We start from the raw sequence: 21,982 nt of genomic DNA, 5'->3' as shown, positions 1-21,982 counted from the left end.
CGTAACGTCAAAATGAAAATGACACTAGACACTGCCAACTGATTTTATTTTTTCATAATGAGGAACAAAAAATATACAAAATAGGTGCAATATATTTCTTTAATTCGCAGCTTAATATATTTAAAAAATTAATGTTCTCAAATGAAGGAATAAAAGTTACTATGTCGTTAATATTCAAGTTTCAACTAAAAATTTATTAAATCTGAGAAACTTTCTGTTTAGCGACATCTTTTAGAATAAGTCCCCAGTTTTAGAAAAAAAAAAAATACTTGCAAAGTTAATAAGATACACCATATACAGCGAAGAGATGGCAGTAGTAGCGAATGTAAAAATTTAAATGGTAATAAAAGTTAAAACAATAATTATTGTTTAATTAAAACAATGAAGTAGAAACGACGCACAAGACACAAGTTATATTTTACATAAAAAGCTGGCTAAAAATGGAAGTTTCAAAAATTATCATTTCGGGCCGATTCTTGTCGTTAAACTAGGTATGCAATGTAGCAAAAAATGATTTTACTAAATTTGTTAGACAATTACTAATGCTAATTTTGCAGGAACCAATGCGACATTTCCTCTTGTGTTCAATCAAACAAATATATACACTGCATTTTGTCGTTCCAATACACATTGAATCCCAAATATAGGGAATACGGTAAATTCTTAGAATGACCAACAGTTCACTTAGATCTTTGGCCGATTTCAGACTTTCTTCTATCATCTGCGTTATTTTGAAGATGTCATGTCCTGCTAAAATTTTGCCGATTTGATCTGTAATATCTTTAACATACTGTACAGATCGTTTGATCATTCTTGAGCATAACTATTCTGTTCCAAGGCTTTTTCGGGATGTTTCAATTCTTCTCACAAATATTCCGATACATAGGCACGAACCGAAAAACGGTAAGTGTGCGTTAGATTTCGGTATACTCTGCGCTCCGCTCAAGTTGTCCGTTCGATTTTCGTTCTACTTAAATACAGTCCATCTAATTTACTTACCGTTGCACGTCATTATCATTGACAGAGATCGAAGTTGACATAGTTGCCAAGGTATAAAAAATTCTAAATCCATTTTAAATCAAATACAGTCTGTCCCAAACCCTTCTTTCAGTGCGTCACTAATTTTGACATAATATAGGATTTTAAGAATGTCGAGAATTATTGCATGTCATTTTAGTTAAATTTGACAGTTGCAGGATCGTAATCCCTCTTTTTCTAATTGAAAATAATTTAATAATTTTAATATTAGTCTTTGTTCTTTCTCGGTATATCTCGGCATATTTAAAATATTTTTATGACAATAAATACAAAATTAAATTTTCACTGTAAAATGTCTGATAATACTAACCTGGAATGACAATTATTTTATCAGTTGACGTTGTGAAAATACTGTCAAGATCGAGACCTTCTGCGTCAACTTATATTTATGCGCATCATCGATTGGATATCTATTTAGCGTATTCTAAACTCCAACCAATTATACACCAGTAAGTAGAATTAGCTTTACGATAAATAATTTTCTAAGTTCTATGTATAATAATCACAGACTCACGTTTTTTTCTGTCACTTCCAGCTTAATGTGTTAGAGAGAATTCCATGAACTATGACGCACTGAAAGAAGGGTTTGGGATGAACTATAGGTCACATAATTATTGCAAAAGTGAATTATACAACAAAACAATTTAATGTAAATAAACAGAAACAAAACAAGAGGTAAAAAATAATCTTGTTAAAAACAATTTGAGCAGCTTGTATGAGTCGTATAAAGATGTAAAATGGAATACTTAAACAAAAACAACACTTTTTTCATTACTTATTAACATTAGTCAACACCGCAACTGTCAAATAAAAGTGTTACCAATTTATGCCAAAATATCACCTTCGTTCGATTACAGTTACAGTGTGTTCTGAACAAATTTTTTTCATAAAAACGCTTTATAATGTATTTATACAAATTAAATGAAACATATTATTGTGTATTTCTTTAAGTTAACATTAATAGTGATCTTTAAATATTATTTCTACGCGTATATAATAAAATATGTCTAGTAGCTGTAATGCTAGTGTACTCGGCAAAGTGATTCTAAAAAAGAACACACCTACCGCCTAAATATTTCGTGTTGGTATCATGTGACCTCACGGGCTATGATGCGGATGACGTGCAACAGTAATTAAATTAGATGAAGTATATTTAAAAATACAGTGTATTTGTTGTTCTTTATTTCCATGGTGAACTGGATCTTAGGGTTTAGAGAATTTTTCAAATTTAAGATTCTCCTTAATAACTCCTAATTCGCCTCTTAATAACGTGATTGTAAAATCACCTTCCCATGTCGGCTACAGATTACAAAGTGTTATCCACATAACGTAACGAATACAATGGCTTTTATAAGCTAATTATAAGGCTGTTGTTCTCATTTTTCTATGAAAAACTTCCCATTTGCCACCCCATCAGGATGTAAAATCTGCCATCCTACTGGAAGTATATTGTGATAAGGCAGTAACGAAAAAGTTTGTTTGTCTTCGTTACAAACTTTAAAAACATGTCTTTATTTCACATTTTCCTCAACTACTGATGATAAGAGGTTACGTTTACGTTTCCCATGCCGACTTTGATAATGTCTACCTTAGATTCAGACGAAATGTCAGAAACAAACAATTTTATTGTTCAGGAACACGGCACATAAACCTCGAAAATTATGCACCTTTACAAACCGCTGGCCGTGACTTCTTAGCTGAGCTTATACTCCTTGATAGAGTCGGTTCAATGAGCTTGGGCAAATTTTGACAGAATCCTTGTCAAAAACATACATCAGAAACATTCCTATTTATTTATAGTCCGTCATTCTTAATTTGATGGTTAAGATTGGTAAAGGATCTTAGAGATAGTATGGGTTGCCTATGTTCATACTGTAATAAAATTCCGAGTAATTTCCACTGTTTCTGACGAAAGACTCGGGGAGTTCTAGAAATAGAACTTAGCTTCTGCCAACAAATTCTACTCTTACGTCCCCGAAGACTTTTGCTGCGTAACCACTAGGTGCATGACGTACAATGGGTGTGCGTTATGTATCAAATGAAAACAATAATATAAACTGGAACCATATCAGCTAAGGGAATAAACCCCTGACAATAAATTCTGGGTCTCCAGGTTATGGGTTTGGCAATCGGCCGGTAACCCGTTACCGTAAAAAGTACAAAACCACGAAACCTTTAAATAAGCCACGGATAGATCGGTCTTATCCACGACGACTTAAGCAAAAGAAAGATGGACTACACTCGGTACATGGGACGTCCTGTCATTGACTAAACCAGGAGCACAGGCATAGCTACTTAACGAGCTCAGAAAATACAAAATAGAACTAGTAGCAATACAAAAACTAAATGGCTAGGACACGAAATAAAAGACACAAAATCGCATACAATCATATATAGCGGAAACAAAAAGTTCGGAGTAGCCTTCATAGTTGGCAATAAGATAAAACATTCCATATTGATTTTAAAGCAATCAATGAAATAATATGCAAACTAAGAATTAAAACGAAATTACCCTCGCAATCATTAAAATATACTGCCCAACAGAACAATATAGCATGGAAATAAAAGACGAGTTCTACGAATAGCTAAAGTAAGTATACTATAACTTCTAATACTATAACACCTAATAAGAAACACGTAATAGGAAAATGCGTATGCTCGAAAATAAGCTTTGGAATGATGCAAAGATCGACTGGAAAACTGGGCTTATATGCCATAAAAAAGGGTATAAAAAACTAAAATGCAAAAATGATCGTGGCATAACCGTCTTAGTACACATCGTACAAAGTGCGTACCTGTTGTAAGAATGGAGACTAAAAGATTGCCGAAAAGAGCCGTAGATAGTAAAATGCAAGGTGCAAGACCAAAAGGAAGGCCACGGAAAAGATGTGAGGATGAAGTGGCAGCAGACGCGCAAAATTTGCTAGACGTGAGAACCTGGAGAAGATCGGAGAGACCGGCAAGGTTGAAGGAAGGCAAGACACGATTTTGACTGTAGCGCCATTATTTGCTAACTAAATACTCTACAAATATCTAGCAGTACTATTCAGCCTAATCAATATATTACAATTAGTAACAATTTGTACATTTGCAAATACTAATCTGTAAACGATATAAAAAACGACGTCATCGAAGCAGTGAACGAATTTGTATGCCTGGGAGCGCTCCTTAATACTGAAAATAATACACAATACTGATAAACTGCAGAATTTGCACGGCCAACAGATGCTATTTTGGGCTCAATCTCTTTAATATCGAGAAATACAAAAATAAAACTCTACAAAACAATAATACTAATAATTCTAACATATGGTTCAGAGACCTGGACTCTAACAAAAAATAATAAAAACATGTTGGGATGTTTCGAAAGAAAAGTACTAAGGAATCTTATTTCGAACTTCGAATCTATGGAGAAGTGAATGACAAAGGAGTGTGGAGAAGACGATACAACTTCGAACTTTATAGAATATACCAGGAACCTGATATCGTAAAACATATTAAGATAGAACGTCTGAGGTAGATAGGGCATGTAAAGCAGATTGTACAAAATGACAACTAGAAAAACGCTCCTTGATATACCCATTGGTCAGAGAAGAAGAGGAAGACCCAGAACAAAGTTACTTGGTAACATTGATGAAGACATGAGAAATATGGGAATACTTGCTTGGCGGAGAAAGGCGATGGATAGGGACTACTGGAGAGAAATTCTTGAGGACGGTAGGACCCACGCAGGGTTGTTAAGCCAGAATGATGATGAAACGACTATACATACATACATATATATATATATATATATATATATATATATATATATATATATATATTTATATATATATATATATATATATATATATATATATATATATATATATATATATATATATTCAAAAATAAACAAGTTAAACCTTTGTTTTAATACAGTTTTATTTTATTAGTAAACTGCAGGTGAATATTTTTTATTTTTAAGTTATAATTAATATTGGTTGAGCACGTGTTCTTGGTTGTATAGTATCTTGCAGCCAGAATCGTAACAGGCTTCTTTAATGGACATGAGCCATTCAAGGGAATCTACATAATAGTACAGTACAGTAGGTTTATGACAGACTTCCGAAAAAAAAACTTCCAGCCATTTCCAATCGATGTCAAAATTTGACCAAAAACAGAAAATTAATTACTAAATTTACTAGTCAATACGCCTATGTTGAGTTAATAGAGTGACGACGTCTTAGGTAAAGCAGCCCGTAATCTGTACACTAGGAACAGACTATCAGTATCAAATGAATGGCTGCTACGGACTAGAAAGCGCCACAAAAAACAACGAAAAAAACGAAAGACAAAACCTTTTGAAAAATATTTATTAGTTAAAAATCACAAAGATGTACTTAGAATAAGGCACATGGTAACAGATTTATATAATCAAATAAACATAATTATATCGAAATAAAAACAAATATTCATAAAAGTTTACATTTATATTAATGGATAAGTATAGTAAGGCATGGATGTGACAGATTTGTGGGTAAAATAAATAAATGAATTGGGTAACTAACTGCTCGGTCGAAGTAAAATTATATTTTTAACGAATTTATGCTTTTAAACATATCAAATAATATCAACATAAGTGATGAATAAACGAGGAAGGGTATACTAGTTTAAACCACCTAGCAATCATTACTTTTGTCACATTTTTTATCAAAAAATTCTGCATTTATAATACTACAGATTCCGCCAAGTTTCAGAAAACAAAATCAAATGACCAAAAATAATTGGGCTTAGGCTGACAATGATTTGTTGTGTATTCCCAACCCAATTCAAGTTATTTACTAATTTCATTTATTAGATTTTAGCCAGTTGAAAAGTATAAATAAAAATATCACTGACCAGTATGACCTTATAAACATGCAAGCATATATAACTACGATTTTAGATCAAATCCGAGCATTTCGTCTACTGTTAACTAAATATATCGTAATCAATACGCTCTGCAAAAATATATGTTTAGGAATATATAAACGCCGCAATATTTTTAGTCTGTTAGTCAGAAATAAAGGTTTTAGAAATTGCCGTGGAATTTTGATCTAAAATAATTTGAAAACAGTTGAAAAGAGTCCGGCACCTAAACATGTGTTAATCAGGTAGTTTTTTTTATTAGTTTATGACTAACAAATTCTAAGAAATATTGGGACAGCTCTCATTAGATGTGTATATAATAATTTAAAACTCGATATAATATCTAAACAATCTCTCTAAAATCTCTAAAAACATTTTTAAACAAGATATGTATGATTAAGTCTTTAAAAGTTATCATCATAAATTGTTCATGGAATGTGTAAGTAATTTTTATAACAATATACATTTAAACCATACCATAAGAGATATCAAATTATATTTCCCATGGTTTTACTGCTTATATATTTTTAAAATTCCAGATATTTTTCTCTTGGCCTATGTGAAAAAAAAAAAATGATAAAATAAACAAATACCTCACATTTTTTGTCAAGTCAACGAAAAGCACATGTGTTCATTATTATCTTTAAAATCAAAATAACTTGTAAAATATGCGAAATATAATGAGATATTCGAGATTCAATATAGGCCTTTTCCTTTATAAATACTGTACAAATTCATAAACTGAAAAATTTCTAGTAATAATCTTTTGGTATACTTATTTTTGATACAATTAAACAAAAACTCAATAAAATCCACATTTTATGTACAATTCTCTAATATATGTAATAAAATAAAATAGAGTATATAATAAAATAATTAGGAAGGATGTTAGGATCACTTTTGTTGATAAGTGGACAGTTTTGCTAGTGGGAATTAAAATAAAAAGCTAATATGTATTCTGAGTGTGCTTATGTAAAGCCGCTAATTATATAAGCTTTTTTTGAAAATCTTGAAATCTGGACTTCATCACCCATGAATATATGGAACAACATTTTAATTGGTTTAATTAAAAAACTTAATTACATTAATAACTGTTTTTGACCTTATATTAACTTAAAATTGCTTTTACTAATTTATACTTTAGCAATATTCTTCTACTTTTGATATGAACACGTCCATCCTTTTAACATACCACTCTAGAATATTGCCTTATCTCTCTCCAGACCATCATTCAATTGCAGAATCTTGTTTTACTGTTTTTTAATTTATATACTTTTTTATCACGGATTATTTCAACCAGAATGAAGTTAAATATTAGATTGAAAGAGAATTTTTGGCCAAATTACGATAACCCCCAAAGTGATTCGAACACCACATTAAGACATCATTGACTTTTTTTTTGGAAAAATCCCATAACCGTAAAAAGTATTCCAACGTTTAACTAATATTCTTCTAAATATAGGTATAATTTATACAAAAATCTCTTTTATAAAATACACATATTTAAAAATGATCATATAATCACTAGCTAGTTATTATTTAAAATGTCACCGTTTATTTGGTTATCACATCGAAAGAATTGTTGAGCCAAACTTTGAATTCGTGTCCAAATGTCTTGAAGCTGAAATTAGATAAAATAGTATTAATACGTACAAGAAATGATGACACACAATTTAATTAAGGATGGTCAATTCTTACATGCTCGTGAAAACACTGCTTTAATAATTTTTAAAACCATTTATTCGTTAACTGTTACGGTAATAATTATTTGTTTACAGAAAAATAAAAGTGTATACACGGATTTCACTCTAAATGAGTTTAGCTGATGATTATGAAATTAACTTAAAAGCTGATATAATATGTAAGTACTACCTATAATAAAAAATCGTTGTCAGTGAATTCATTCACAGTTTATTGAGATTTACGGTAAGTGATAGACGGGAGGTTTCAGTGCCGTGTAAAAGTATACGAGTATATACAGAATCATCGAAATAAAGAATTAAATCAGGTCTTCACATAAGGAGTTCAAAATAAATATTACATAGCCTAACTTGTGAAAGTAATTGTTTGATTGCTTTAAAACACAATTTTGAAGAAAATAAAATAGTCTAAAACAAGTTTAAACCCTTTTAGTAACTTTTGTAACATATATAGAAGAGTCATTTATCAGGTTAAACAAGGTCATTCAAAGTTAAACTTCACTTGACTGTATGTGACATATTTTAAATATTTTCTGAAGCATATGAAAATCCTGCCACATGAACTAAAATAAGAAAGTAACTACTGTATAATTGAGAATTGCAGTGATATCATTGGTGTTTGTGGTGAAGCACTATCTTAGAGAATCACTATACTTAAATTAATTTTAATATAGCTCGGTTCCAATCTAAGTCTCAACAAAATTGTGAAGTGTACGTCTAAAACGTTGCCGGTTTGCCCCGAGCGGCGCATCAGGACCGGATTTAAGAATCATAGCACTGGCATATACGCGCACACAAAAATTGCCTACCGTTGTATAAAAGACTATCATTATTGTTTTAACTAAAGCATGATTCAATCATCGACGTATAAATAGGAGAGTTACATTGTCGAACTAAACAATAACATGAAGAAAATGCTATAAAAAAAGTAAAACATATCAAAAATTCATTGTCGATAGTTATTGCATTGTTGATATGAAAGCTCAGTTCTATTTCATTTTAGCAAGCGGATGAAAGTACCTACATCATGGAGCCGTTGCCAGTATCTGTCGTGAATTTCAAACAGGGTATGACTCTTAGTGTGCAAGTAAAACGTGTGGTGTTAAATGTATTGAACTATCATCTGAACTTAAAAAATGGTGACAGCTTGACTATTACTGTGGAAAAAGTTTCGAAAATGTGCGGAGCGAGTGTTCGCAAAATGTATAACATCCGCGAAGAGGTCCAGCAAGGCGAACTGAAACCGGTGCAAAAAGGAAGAAAAACAATTTACAGTCCAATTCACAAGAATACTTACGACGAGGGAGTGAAATATCGAATAAGGAAAATTGTCCATAATTTTTTTTTTTTGGAAAACATACCACCAACCGTCGAAAGCATAATGAACAGAGTGTTGTGAATTGTCTCCTTTCTACAACACAAGTACCGGATCAGACGTTGGAACTGACTAAGTATTTAGACTAGGATTAATTAATTCTTCGTCGAAACAATTTTCTAAGTAGAAAAGGTAATAATAATGCTTGATGAATTTAAGGGCACTTTATTTTACGTTGCACTGTTACAAAAGATAGTTATTTACAAACGTATTAACTAAAACTAAACTATTTACTTTTCTGCTATGTGAACGAGAGTGTACGTTGAGCGTGTGTATTTTTACACAAATCTTGAGAGGTCGAGATGTACCTACTGTCAGTTACGGGAACAAAGAACAGAGTCTGTGAAGGCTAGTATATAGCTACTGCCAAGTAGTCGACCGAGAATTAAGCCTCTGAGAGGAGTTTGGTATGTAACCACTGTCCGGCACGAAGACCGAGAACGAAGTCTCTGAATGCCGCTCCATTTAAACATTTTATAGGAAAAAGAACCGCCAAATTTCTACCGCCACTTTTTCTATATATTTACGAAGAAACTGCATAATAATAAAACTAAAAGATTTATTGCCTTTTTATAAGTTGCTGTATATTCTTAGTTTAATACGCATAGTTGTCGTCAGAATCATATATACAAAATGATAAAATATCATTTATCTCAGAATTGTAAATAATGTATTTATTAAAAAATATCGTTACAAAACATGGAATTTTACTCTGTATTCATATTTGTATATTTTACATCGAACTACCAAAACAACACAATAAAAGTAAAAGTGAAAGAAGAACTAACCGACCCTATTGAAACTGGCAATGGGATAAGACAGGCAGACTCCCTGAGTCCTCTATTGTTCAACCTGATTATGGATGAAATAATAAAAACAAGTAAGAACTAAAAAAGGATACCAAATGAGAGTTTAAATATCTAGGCATCACATTATCTAGCTAGGCAAAGCTCAAAACTGAAGTGGAAGATCAAGTGAATAGAGCAAACAGAGCAGCAGGCTGCCTGAATGAAACGATATGGAAAAATAAAAATATCGGGAAAGAAATGAAAGGCAGAATTTTCAAAACAGTCATCAGACCAATAATGACATATGCGGCAGAAACACGACCTGACACAGAGAGGTCAAAAAGGATGTTAGAAACAGCAGAGATGAAAACACTTAAAAAAATTGATGGCAAGACACTATGGGACAGAGCTAAAAGTACAGATATACGACGTAGATGCAAGGTGGACAACATAAAGAACTGGGTAAGAAATAGAAGAGTAGAATGGAACGATCATATAAGCCGAATGACAACAAAAAAGTAGTAAAGACGGCAAGAGACGGTTCCCCAATAGGAAGACGATCAGTCGGAAGACTACGAAAACGATGGAACGACAACTTACTGGAGGCACATTGAAAAACAGACATGAGTCATGTCTACATAAAAAGAAGAAGAAGGGAAGACACTGAATATAAAAATTTCACAGAAAGCTTAATACTGGTTCAGAATCTTAACGTTTTTCGCTTTGTCTTAAGCAGCTCAAGTATCAAATTTATAATTGTGTTAATTTTATTAAAAATTGCCACCAAAGGAGCTTGTTAGTCAAATCTAAAGCAAGTTACTTAAACATAGGTAGGCAATTCTTAATTTGTAGAGTATATAAATTAGTAATTTTAGAATCTTGGAACGTGATACAATAAACAATGGAGTAAAATCATATATAAAAAGTAAAATATTTTTTTAATCTCAATTTTGATTATAGTTTTGAAGGCCTTCTCTAATTTCCCATAGCTATGCGCTTTCAGGCCATATGATTTGAAAGTTCTATTTTTGGACTTTTCAATGCGGTTGTTAATCTCTACTCACATCTCAATTATCATTTATATTTGAACCGAGATAAGTAATGTTATCGGTTTTTTCTATTTCAACATCATATGCTCTAATTATGTACCGGTGTTTTGCTGACTACCATATATTTAGTTTTTAAAGTATGTAGTAACAGTACTCCAGTAACATTGTCAATTAATAACTGTAGTTCTTCTGCTGAACTCGCAAGCAACACAGTATTATCCGCATATCTCAGATCACTGATCTGACTGGCAAGTGCCTCTTTGAGAAGATGCTCAGAGTACAAATTAAAAAGCAATGGTGTCAAGGTGCACCCCTATCTAACCCCAGGAAGAATTTAAATTCATTCAGAAGTATCTAGACCAATTCTGATATTTGCTTGCTATCGACAGTATAGATTTTGAATAATTCCTAATTCTTTATCGTCTATTCCCACTCGCTCAAGAATTTTCATCACTTTTCCATGTCGAATGCTTTCTGAAAGTCTATAAAGCACATAAACACAGGATGATTGGCATTTCTAGACCCCTGAACCAGTACTTGCAAGCTGAATATTGCTTCTCGTTCCAAGATTATTAAGGAAACCAAATTACGTATAGTTTCTTATTCAATTCTAGCATAAATTTCGGAGTAAATTATCCGAAAAAGATTTTTAAACGTGACTATTAAGATTGATTGTACTATAGTCGGAACAACTTTTAGCATTTCATTTTTTTGGAAGCATCACCAATAGAAAGTGATGTAAAAGGGCGTAGAAAGAAGAATTGAAGGACCATCAGCATAGGGCTGAATGATAAACAGATTAAACACTAACTTAAATTTAATTCTAAGATTAAATAGTAATTTCTGATTTAAGCTAGACATTAAGTAACGTTCATATGTAGAATCCGGTAACACTGTGTTGTGGAATATTTCACTACACTTTATTGTGGCTAATTTCACTATTATATCTAATTACAAGAATAACTTCTTAGCAGAATGTCGTTTCTATGTTATAAGCGAACTACTGGCAACACTGCTGGTTTAAATGAAAGAATTTAACTTATAACTGCGGTTTTAGGAAGCACTAAATACTATCAATGATTGATTTAATAATATTGATGAAAGAATAATGCGATGCGAAGTATTTAGATAAAAATACAATAGGTATACTAATAAGCGAATATTGTGCGAGCTAGCGATTTTAGCTAAGAGGCTTGCGAGATTTTGCGACTGATTTCTGTGATAACTTTTACTCGACTGGTAATATCCAAATTATGCAGGCGACTAGCGACGGGGTTTTTACCCCAAAGTACCGTTAAGTACCTTCCTTCGTTATTTCTTCTAAGAATCGCAATATCGGCATGGTTTAGAATCTATACCGGGTGAAACGGAATTTCATCAGAAAGTTAAACCAGTCTGTTGTATTTTCCCTGTTTCGTATACTTTATTTAAAAACCTAAGAAATGATTATTTCACTGTATTTCCAAGCATTTTAATTACTTCTGTTGGTATTTCATCAATTATTGGAGCTTTTCAGTTTTTGACTTCTATCATTGTTATTGTAGGACTTGCAGTACAATTTTGTATTTCTTTTACTTGTCGTTCATCGCTAAATATTTCTTTAATGTACTCTTTTCACCTTTTTAGTATATCGATATCGTTTGTGATATGGTTACCTTCTTTATCGACACGGTCGTATGATCTTTTATTTCATATAGAAGCAGCTTCATTTATCTTTTTGTGTACATTGAATACATCGTCGTGCCACTTTTGTAGATCTTCAACGTCAAGACATTTCTCTTCAAACCACGCTTCTTTTAATGTTCGTTTTTTCTTATTATTTTTTTCTGTATGTTGCTGTATTTTTGAGGATCTCGTTTTTTAAATGCCCTGTTTTATTTATAAGATTTAATGTATCATCATTAGTCCACTGTGGTTTTTTATATTTGATTTTGGGTAAGTCGGAAGTAGTTTTGTTTATGTTTTAAAACGATGCCAGTGATCTATCTGATTTCTCCTGATATTTTCAGGACTATATGCTGCAGCTAAGTGTAAAATCTCATTTTCGACATTTTAAAAGGTATGAATAATACATAGATTTCTTTCTTTACAGAATTCTATAACTCAGTCCCCTTTATCGTTGCGTTCTTTAAGACCAAACTCTCTTAAAACATTTTTTTCTTTTTCTTCACCAATCTGGGCATTTAGTTATCCCATTATTACTTTAATATCTCTACTATTTACCTTGTCAGTTACATTTTTAATATCCGAGTAAAATTGCTTGGTGTATATACTGAACGAGATTTATATCAAAAGTTTTGGACCTCAATTACATCATAACGGGATAACTCTGTCGCATACGTAGCATACTGTTTTTAAAGTGCTCGTAGCATACTCGGGACCATCGTTAAATCCTTCAGCCATAAAGCCATAATAGTGACTACCTATAAGCGTAATTATTAAAAATCGGCCTGTACCGGAAGCTGCTTTTAAGCCATGCGACAATCCTTCAATAAATACTTGTTTTCTACTTTAAATATATATTTTCAGCCTAATAAGATTCTTCCCAAAAAAAGATTTTTGTATTGGACTAAGAAGACACTATGGTCTGTTTTTTAACCAGGAGGAGTAATTCAAATTTTCCGCGCCGTAATGCTTGTTTGTAATTGGTCCAACCGCAGGCAAGTTTACTCCACTAAATTATGACATTTTGACACTAATGACATTTGTGAAATTTTAAAATTCAAAATTTATATCGACAATTTTTTGTGTTTTCTGCGTTATTCCTTACATTTTTAGATATTTCGTTTGTATTTATATAAAAAACAGTTCTTTTCAGAACTATTTAGCGATATATTAGTGTTATTAAGATAAAAATATAGATTCGATGCCAAGTACTAGTGGTAATTATTCCTCTCCACTTAAAAAACGCCGTGTAGATTTGGGTCATTTATCTTCAAATGAGAAACAATGTTACATTGTTTTATAAACAACATTATAACCATGTATAAACAAATCAAAATTGATAATTCTGGAATAAAAATAACAGCCACGGTAGCAAAAATAAAACAGGCAACAGGTTAGTTTTGCAGAATAGTTATTGTTAAAATCAAGACTTACTAAAGTAATGTGCTAATTTTATTAGCACATTACTTTAGCTTGTATTAGAATATAAGCAGACTGGAACAGTAATATTATTTTAAAATTCCATTGGATTTTAGATATCATTTTATCACGAATATATCGCTTTCGTATACGTTCCGGACGATTTTCTTCTACAATGTGATAAATAAACTCTAAAAATTCTTCAACTTCTTCATAACAGTCCAACATTTTTTTATTGTAATTAGAAATACTAAATAATATATATTGGAAGTTAATTCGAAAAATTATTATTCAAACATAAACAATCAAAGTTATGTTAGAATCAACGTGTGAAGGTGTCCGATACTGATTACTGGATTACCGCAAGGCCGAGATAATCAACAAAAAAAGAAGATGTATTTGGTGACTTTTCTAGTAACTTTCTTGGGTGTGAATCTGTCTTTTTAGTTTACTCCTCCTGGTTAAAAAACAGAGTATAGAACACAATGGTTTTACGTGTTGTATTTGTATATGGGATTAAAACACAATTGAAGTAATAACAATTACATTTGTTTTTTGAAGTTTAGATTTCCACCAATTAATCTTTGCAAACGATTTTCACACTGGAAATCGAAATGACCATAAAATATTCATTCAAGAATCTAATGAATGGTACGACTAGTACATTAAGTTTAAGAGGATAATCGATAAATAACTACTAAAGATGATTTTAAAATGTATGCCTGAAAAAAATTATTTTAATTAATTTGTATAATTCATCATAACTTACCTCAGAATGAGATTTAATTTGAAGATTCAATAAATTCCTCATAATATCTGAAAGTGTTTCCAGATAGGAGTACACCAACCGAGTTTCCATATTTACGCAATACAAACTAAAATCCGCACGCAACTCCATGTTGGTGATAACATTTTCTTGAGTTAGCATTTTAGACTCTAAATGTTCAACACTTTCTGCCTAAAATATATAATTAACCATATTTAGGTAACTAGGATTTTACACGAATAAACTATTGCTAGAAAATCAATTTTATACATTTACATTACATTACATAGCAATAATTTACATTATGATAGCATCAAACAACAAGTACGGCAAAGAACTTTAATTTGTAGAGACCAAAAATGACGTTTAGGACCGAATAGACTTCAGGAAATTTTGATATTGTTTCTTTTTCTTCTTCTTGTGCCACTCCTATCGGAGATTGCAAATCATCAAGGCTATCCTGACCTTGTTTACAGCTGACCTAAAGAGTTCATTAGTGGTAAAGCCAAACCACTCTCTCAAATTACGCAGCCATGACATTCTTCTACGGCCTGGATTCAGTTTTATTGTTGATATTGTTTACAAAGTTGCTATATTATTAACACGATTTTATTAATACCACAAAAGCTTTGTCATATAAATAAATCTAAAATACTGTGAATAAGCAATAAAATACCTACTTAAATTCTAATTTAACAACAGATTTCGTTTTATAAATTTCTCTAGTACTTCAAAATTAAAAAAAATTCAATGGGAACAATAGAACTCTGTATGATAATTTTCCTTTAAGCTCAAAGATGGACTCGTTTAATACGTTTAGGCTTAGGCTGAATCTTGTATCATTAGCAGTTTATTTTGTTTTGATAATTCTTCATTATAATTTATTAGTTTTTATTGTTGTAATTTTTCAGCAAGTGCCTACCAATCGATGGGTTGGTAATAATAATAAATTTAGATTTTGATTATTTCATAATACCGTGCATTATCTATACATAGTTTCCAAAGTTATGTATATTTTTTATTTTTTTAAATACCCATTTAATTGATCTGGTTTTGACAAGGTGTAAACATTTGAAAAATTTATTTTGATAAAATGTATGAAAACATGATTTATAATGAATCATAATTTAATTTCTGAGTTGACCGTGCAAGAATTATCATTTTAATTGAAGAAGGCCATTCACAGCGTTTCGTGGTGAAAAGAGTGGATGTTTCTCAGAGTGATATCTCACGGATATGGAATAGGTTTCTGCAGACAAATGCGAGAAAGAATAGGGCTGGCTCTGGTAGACTCCGAGTTACCAATGAACAACAGAATAGATATATCAGATCAGAAATGCTACAGGAGTCGTCGACCCATAAGAGTTCCTCAGCTACAACGACATGTTTTGCACCGCCTCCAGTGGGCTTAAGAACACATACAGCTCCTTCAACATTTTTGGAATTGTGTGCTTTTTTCAGACGAGACCAGAATCTGTTTAAATAGTGATAGCCGGCGAATTCGTATTTGGCGAGAGCCAACAATAGCTGCACAACTAGTACATACCCGTCCCATACTTCCTTTCGCTGGTGGCAGTGTTATGTTTTGGGCAGTATTATGGCAGGTGGGCGTACGTGATTGGTGGTTATTGATGGGACTCTAACAGGACAAAGGTACATCACACGGATTTTAGAACCTCATGTGAGATCATGGCGAGAAGCTGTTGGTGAAAATTTTGTATTTACAGATGATAAAGCCCACTCACATAAGACTCAAGCGGTTAATGACTATCTTGAGATAGAAGGTATTCGTTGTTTGGAGTGGACTGCGATGTCTCCAGACATGAACACCATTGAACATGTACTGTTCATGCCCGAAGGCATCCTCCTAGAACCCATCATGAGCTTACAAATAATTTTTAAAAATCATTCTAATTAGAAATAAATTTTTTTAGTTTTTAATTTTTTATTTATTAAAAAAAAACAGTATCTCTTTTAAAACAAAAAATATCAGTTAAAGCTATGATATATATTTTTTAAATTATCTATAATAGGTTTCTACAAACAGTTAATATCAAAAATTTTGGATGATGCATAGCTTTTGAAACTGTATGTACTATCCCGACAATGGGTATGATATTTATCCTATAGTATTTCAGAAGGGATGGAGTGCAGCGGAAGGGACAATTAATGGTCTATTCACGGTCTATTTTATCACCGAATATGTGCCACTGTCCAGGAGAGAGTCTAAGGGAGTTTTTATAACCAAACCTGGAGAGGACTCTTATCAAAAAGTCCGATGATTTCGGATGATTACACTATACTCGTTTCAATTGAAAATTATGTCTTCTGAATTATAATCAGTATTCTTTTGTAACGGGTCGCTCTGTGGAGTCGGTGCTACACCAACTAGTTTGGAGACTAGAGAAAACAATTGTTGATGGTCAGTTTGACCTACGATTATTCAGGGACGTAGAGAAAGCCTTCGATAATGTAAACTTGGAATCGCTGAAGCTCTCAATGCGATGACGTTTCGCTAAGCCAGCCGCCTGGTGGATAGGGTTTATGATGGGGCATAGGCGAGTTAACATGCAGTGCGCGGGGGCGAAATCAATTAGGCCCGAAGGAAAGGTATTCTTCATCCGTTTCTTTGGAATATAATGATGGATTCCTTCTTAGGTTGAATACAAACTCGAACACAGTGTTTGCATCTAATGAGACTGAACATTAGTTAATAAAATTAAAGAAGCGGATTGGCTAGAATTATTTTAGGTGAGGAAGTGCAGAGATAAAAATAAGGGAACAGGTGAAAGAGGGATCGTAGAATAAATTTTTGAAGAGTTCGGTTTGCCAAAGTTGATAAACAGTGAATTTTTACCAAAGTTAATTTAATAGATTAAAAAGAAAAAAGTTGAGTGAAAGTGTTTTTTACGTGTCCTGGAGAAATTTGAAAATAGCTAAATTTTAGATAAACTGTAACTAAATTATTTTACTTATTTGACGTGATTTGAGAATTTTATGATCCTGATGTTGGCCCGAAGGAGACAAACGATTGCGGTTTTCATTTCAATATATTTCGACAAAGTTTGGAAGTAAAATTATTTCCAATTGGCTTCTATGAATCTAATTGCAACACAGAAGTAAGATGAATATGAAGCACGAATAACCCCGAGAGAGATTAATTTATAATTTACATTTTTTTAAAACTTTTCTATGATATGCAAAATAAGATAAAAATTACATAATAAGAATGTATCTTGGTTACTTAAACAATTCCCAATGTAAAATCAAGAATATTATCAGTAAATACTTACGTCAGTTCCTCGAATAACACCCTGTATCTTTCGTTTTTTCATAGAAAGGAGTTTCGAAAGAGCTACAGCGTGATCATGGTGAAGGCCTTTTTCTAATCGTTCGCACAAGTCTTTGTGTGCCACAAGGATATCTAAAAGAAGTCCTAGCCTTTCGCAGACATCATTCTGTTCTAAGTAAGCATGATGGCTGGACCGGTTGGTTAAAGCCGCCATTTCCCTAAAAAAATGCAATTAAAATATTTTTAATGAATTGATATAAAGCACAAGTTGGTTCATTGCTTTTTTCTTAATGCAACCTATGAAAATGACAGCCTATCCAGCTATAAAATCGATTTTAATGTTTGATAGTCATTTGTATAGTCAACCGAACTTTTATATCGCACCATGATAATATCGGTTTCAAACAAATACCGCCTTTAGTTTGGAGTAATTAAAATATTCGTAAAATGAGATTTTTACTAAATGATGTTTCAAATACATTGCACAAAATAATTTTGAACTTGTAATGAACGCTAATGAACTTATTTTTGTTCTTTGATGTACAAAAGATATTCAATAGGAGCTATTTTCTTTGCATCTTTTATTTGGATCTTTTATATCTTTTTTCACTATAACATGCATGTGTCGGGTAGTGTTTTGAAGATTCCGATTGTGATAAAATTAATTATTTACAATAACTATTGTAACTTTCTACAAATCTATAGCAATGGGTACACAGTATAGGTATCAATAAAAATTATTTCATATATTATATAAACAATAAGAACCAACTGGATACAATAAACATATAGTATAGTACGGCAAGTGACTGGTCATCAGTGCCTAAATGAGAGAGATATAATAAGCATATATACCATTTTTCAAAGTAAATACGTTGCACGTCATAATTTATATAAAGTGACGTTACTTATATTTAAAATTTCCAGAACGTCAACCTTGGAGTTCAAATTTTCCTAACACAGCTAATAATACGAAACCCATACGGAACTGCTCGATCTTTCACAGGCGTTAACATAGTATAATAATCAGAAAAATGTAATTATCATTATATTGGAAATTTTAGAATTGTATTGATTAAATAACCAAAAACATTTGTTAATAATATAAATTTTATGAAATAACTCTTTAAGTCTAATATTCCACAAAATAATAATTTTAATTAGATTAGACAATTGTACGCAACTGATACGGGAATACTTCAAATTTTAATGACAGTTCAGCCTGTGGCAAAATTGTATAAAGTGTTGGCAACTGGAAAATGGTTGACATTTTAAAAATTCCTCACTTACTAACTATTCTGATGTTTTGGCAACGCTGTGGGGTTCTGACGTCGTAAATCTTGAATGACGTGCAATCATTTTTATATGAAAAATTCTATAGTCATGCTTGTTCTTAATGCGGTGTTGTCGCGTCAAAAATTGAGATGTAATGTGAATTTTACGAAAACAATGTATATTAAATATTATTATATTAGACAATATATACACAAAAGTTGTGGTTAATTTTAAATTTAAACGCGCATAAAAGAAAAAGCATGTTAAAACATTACTTCAAACCGAAAAATATTGTCTGGCTAATTGGTCTTTACAAAAGCCATCTAATTAAGAAAAAGAAAACCGAAAAATTGTTATTCTTCGCTACAATATTAATTCTAGACTTCACTACAATATTAATTAAAGTCACTACATAATTCAGTGGAGCTACAAATATTTTCATCAGAACACTGCGTTGGTTGGTGCGTCGTCACCAAGTCAATTATCATTTGATGAAAAACTGCATCAAGTAAAGGTTCTTTTGACACAAGGGTATCTATTCTCCATTGAAACGACTTTGTCACAATTTTTTCCATTTTTCAACAGAAAATGTATCAAACAACTCATCAGATAATTCCATAACATTTCTTGCAACAATAGTAATACCTCATGTCTAATACACTCCAAAACTTCTAATAATCAATTGAATACTCATCAAATCGGGGCTTATGAACTTTAATTTAACTCGTATAACTCTGAACGAAGCATTTCAGCATTGTATGCTGTATTTCTTTTCCTCAGCCTTATTTGCGGGGTGTTTATCCTATCGTTTATTGTGGTATTGTGCACTGTGGTATCTAATACTATAACGCTGTTTGGAGGTAAGCCATTATCCATTCATATCGTCGTGATAATCACCGGTTGTAGATTGGAATCTTCACCTCAAATAAGAATCCTTAACGAATCAATTCTCATTACTAGCGGCAACAATAATTAACCTTCGTCCTTTGGAAATTGGCTTCCTTTGACCACTATAACTGTTATTACTCCATTTATATTTCTTTACGTAATTCGAATGCAAGTACCTCCCATCTGTGAAAACAATCGTTCGGTTTTCCCCACGGATCCCAATCCCAATTTCCACTTCGTATTTCCGAAGTGGAAATTGAAACGCCAATAAACTTACTTTAACCTTTAATTGTGGTTTATTCCATTTAAATAGTAATTACTTTAAAATGCCACAAGAAAATAGCTTCAGAACAATATCATAGAGAGACGGAACAAGCCTTCGTCAAATTGACCCATTTTTAGTTTGGATACTCTTTATTTTTTTTTTAGACGAACAAGAGAACTTATTCTTAGTTGAGCTAGTATTTTTTATTTCTCGACCTTTCCTTAATTATCCTTTGAAATGATTTTATTAAGCTCACGTCTGCAAATAATATGTAATTTTTGACTAACTGAAGTTGGAAAATAATTTTTTTTTTAAAATTAAAAGTAGCATTTATTGCTTCTAAGGTAAAAAATAATAGTCAATAACGCAAATTATAAATTCAATAATATTTTTTGTATCAACATCACCCAGCCTTCATTTATCACATCCACTGCTGGACATATGCCTCCCTTCTCCTCCATTCTTTACGATTTTGTGCTCTTTGTTGCCAATTTTTGGTGATACGCCTGATGTCAGCCCAACATGTAGGTGGTCTTGTTCTACTACGTTTGTCTGCTCTTTCTCTCTTTTTAAATGTATACTAATGTTTAATTATGTTTTATAATGATGCATTATGTTTAATTTATTATAATATGAAGGAGGGGTAGGGTCGTAAACTTTCAAAAAATTCATTTTTTTTTGCTTGAATGAAAGTAGTGTACTTCAGAAATATTCTGTTAAGATTTCAGATCATGCTTCCCTTCTATTTATTTCATATAAACCACTTTTACTGTATTATGTGTATATGCTATAAATATATACGGTGTATATATTTATTGTATGTAGTATAGAAGTACTATCATATTTTGCCGCGCATCTGTACACGTGTGATATAATCTATCTCAGTTTTCGCTTCGGTTAATATGCCTAAAAAAGTTCATAGATGATCCAAAATAATAAAAAAAAAAAGAATTCCACTACATAAACGTAAATATATTGATGTAACAAGTACGATATCAAACAAACAAAAAATAACAATTGAAACGGAAGAAAGTATAACGGAAGATATTAATAAATATTATATATGGAATCGTGTAGTTTTTGTTAGTTTTTTCTGCTATTTCTACTTTAGTGTAGGGTATTATACGTGATGGCAAATTTGAGTCTTGCAAAATGGAAGGTTTCAAAATAAAATCACCTGTGAAAATTGTTCGTTATGTTACATCTAGCGACAGGATAGGGGGTAATGCCTATGAAATCAACTATCGTTTTGACTTCGTTATGTGAATTTTAGGTTTATGATTAGCTGGCTGTAATAAGTTGTGGTTTGATGGATATGACAAGTAATTTCATATCAAGATCAACATACAGTACACATATGACAAAAATTTGTTGTTATGTCAAACATGATGCAAATAAATGATTGTCTTCTGTTATTAAAGAAGAAACTTGTTAATACTCTGCACAATACAAGTGAATTAACCGTATCAGATGACGGAACATGGAAAAAACAAGGATTTTCTTCATTGTATGGTGTGGCTTCATTTATTGGGTATTATACTGGAAGAGTTGTGGACATTTTTGTTAGAAGTT

General features: G+C 31.8%; 1 protein-coding gene across 2 annotated transcripts in view; it reads right to left on the bottom strand.

Moving 5' to 3' along the window:
• Positions 1-5,376: 5,376 nt before the first annotated feature.
• The window catches only part of LOC140437317 (sorting nexin-8-like), a 74,839-nt gene continuing 58,233 nt past the window's right edge, over positions 5,377-21,982 (bottom strand). For both annotated transcript variants that reach the window (XM_072526781.1, XM_072526780.1), the window contains exons 7-9: positions 17,984-18,200; positions 14,694-14,882; positions 5,377-7,549 (exon numbers count right to left, since the gene is read on the bottom strand). In XM_072526781.1, the coding sequence (XP_072382882.1) occupies positions 7,457-7,549; positions 14,694-14,882; positions 17,984-18,200 (499 nt within the window). In that variant the 3' untranslated portion in view covers positions 5,377-7,456. The remainder of the gene's footprint in view (positions 7,550-14,693; positions 14,883-17,983; positions 18,201-21,982) is intronic.

This window comes from Diabrotica undecimpunctata, chromosome 3 (assembly GCF_040954645.1).
Source record: "Diabrotica undecimpunctata isolate CICGRU chromosome 3, icDiaUnde3, whole genome shotgun sequence".
Classification (NCBI taxonomy): Eukaryota; Metazoa; Arthropoda; class Insecta; order Coleoptera; family Chrysomelidae; genus Diabrotica; species Diabrotica undecimpunctata.
Note: the sequence above shows the minus strand (reverse complement) of the source record. Positions and strands in the feature narration are given on the sequence as shown.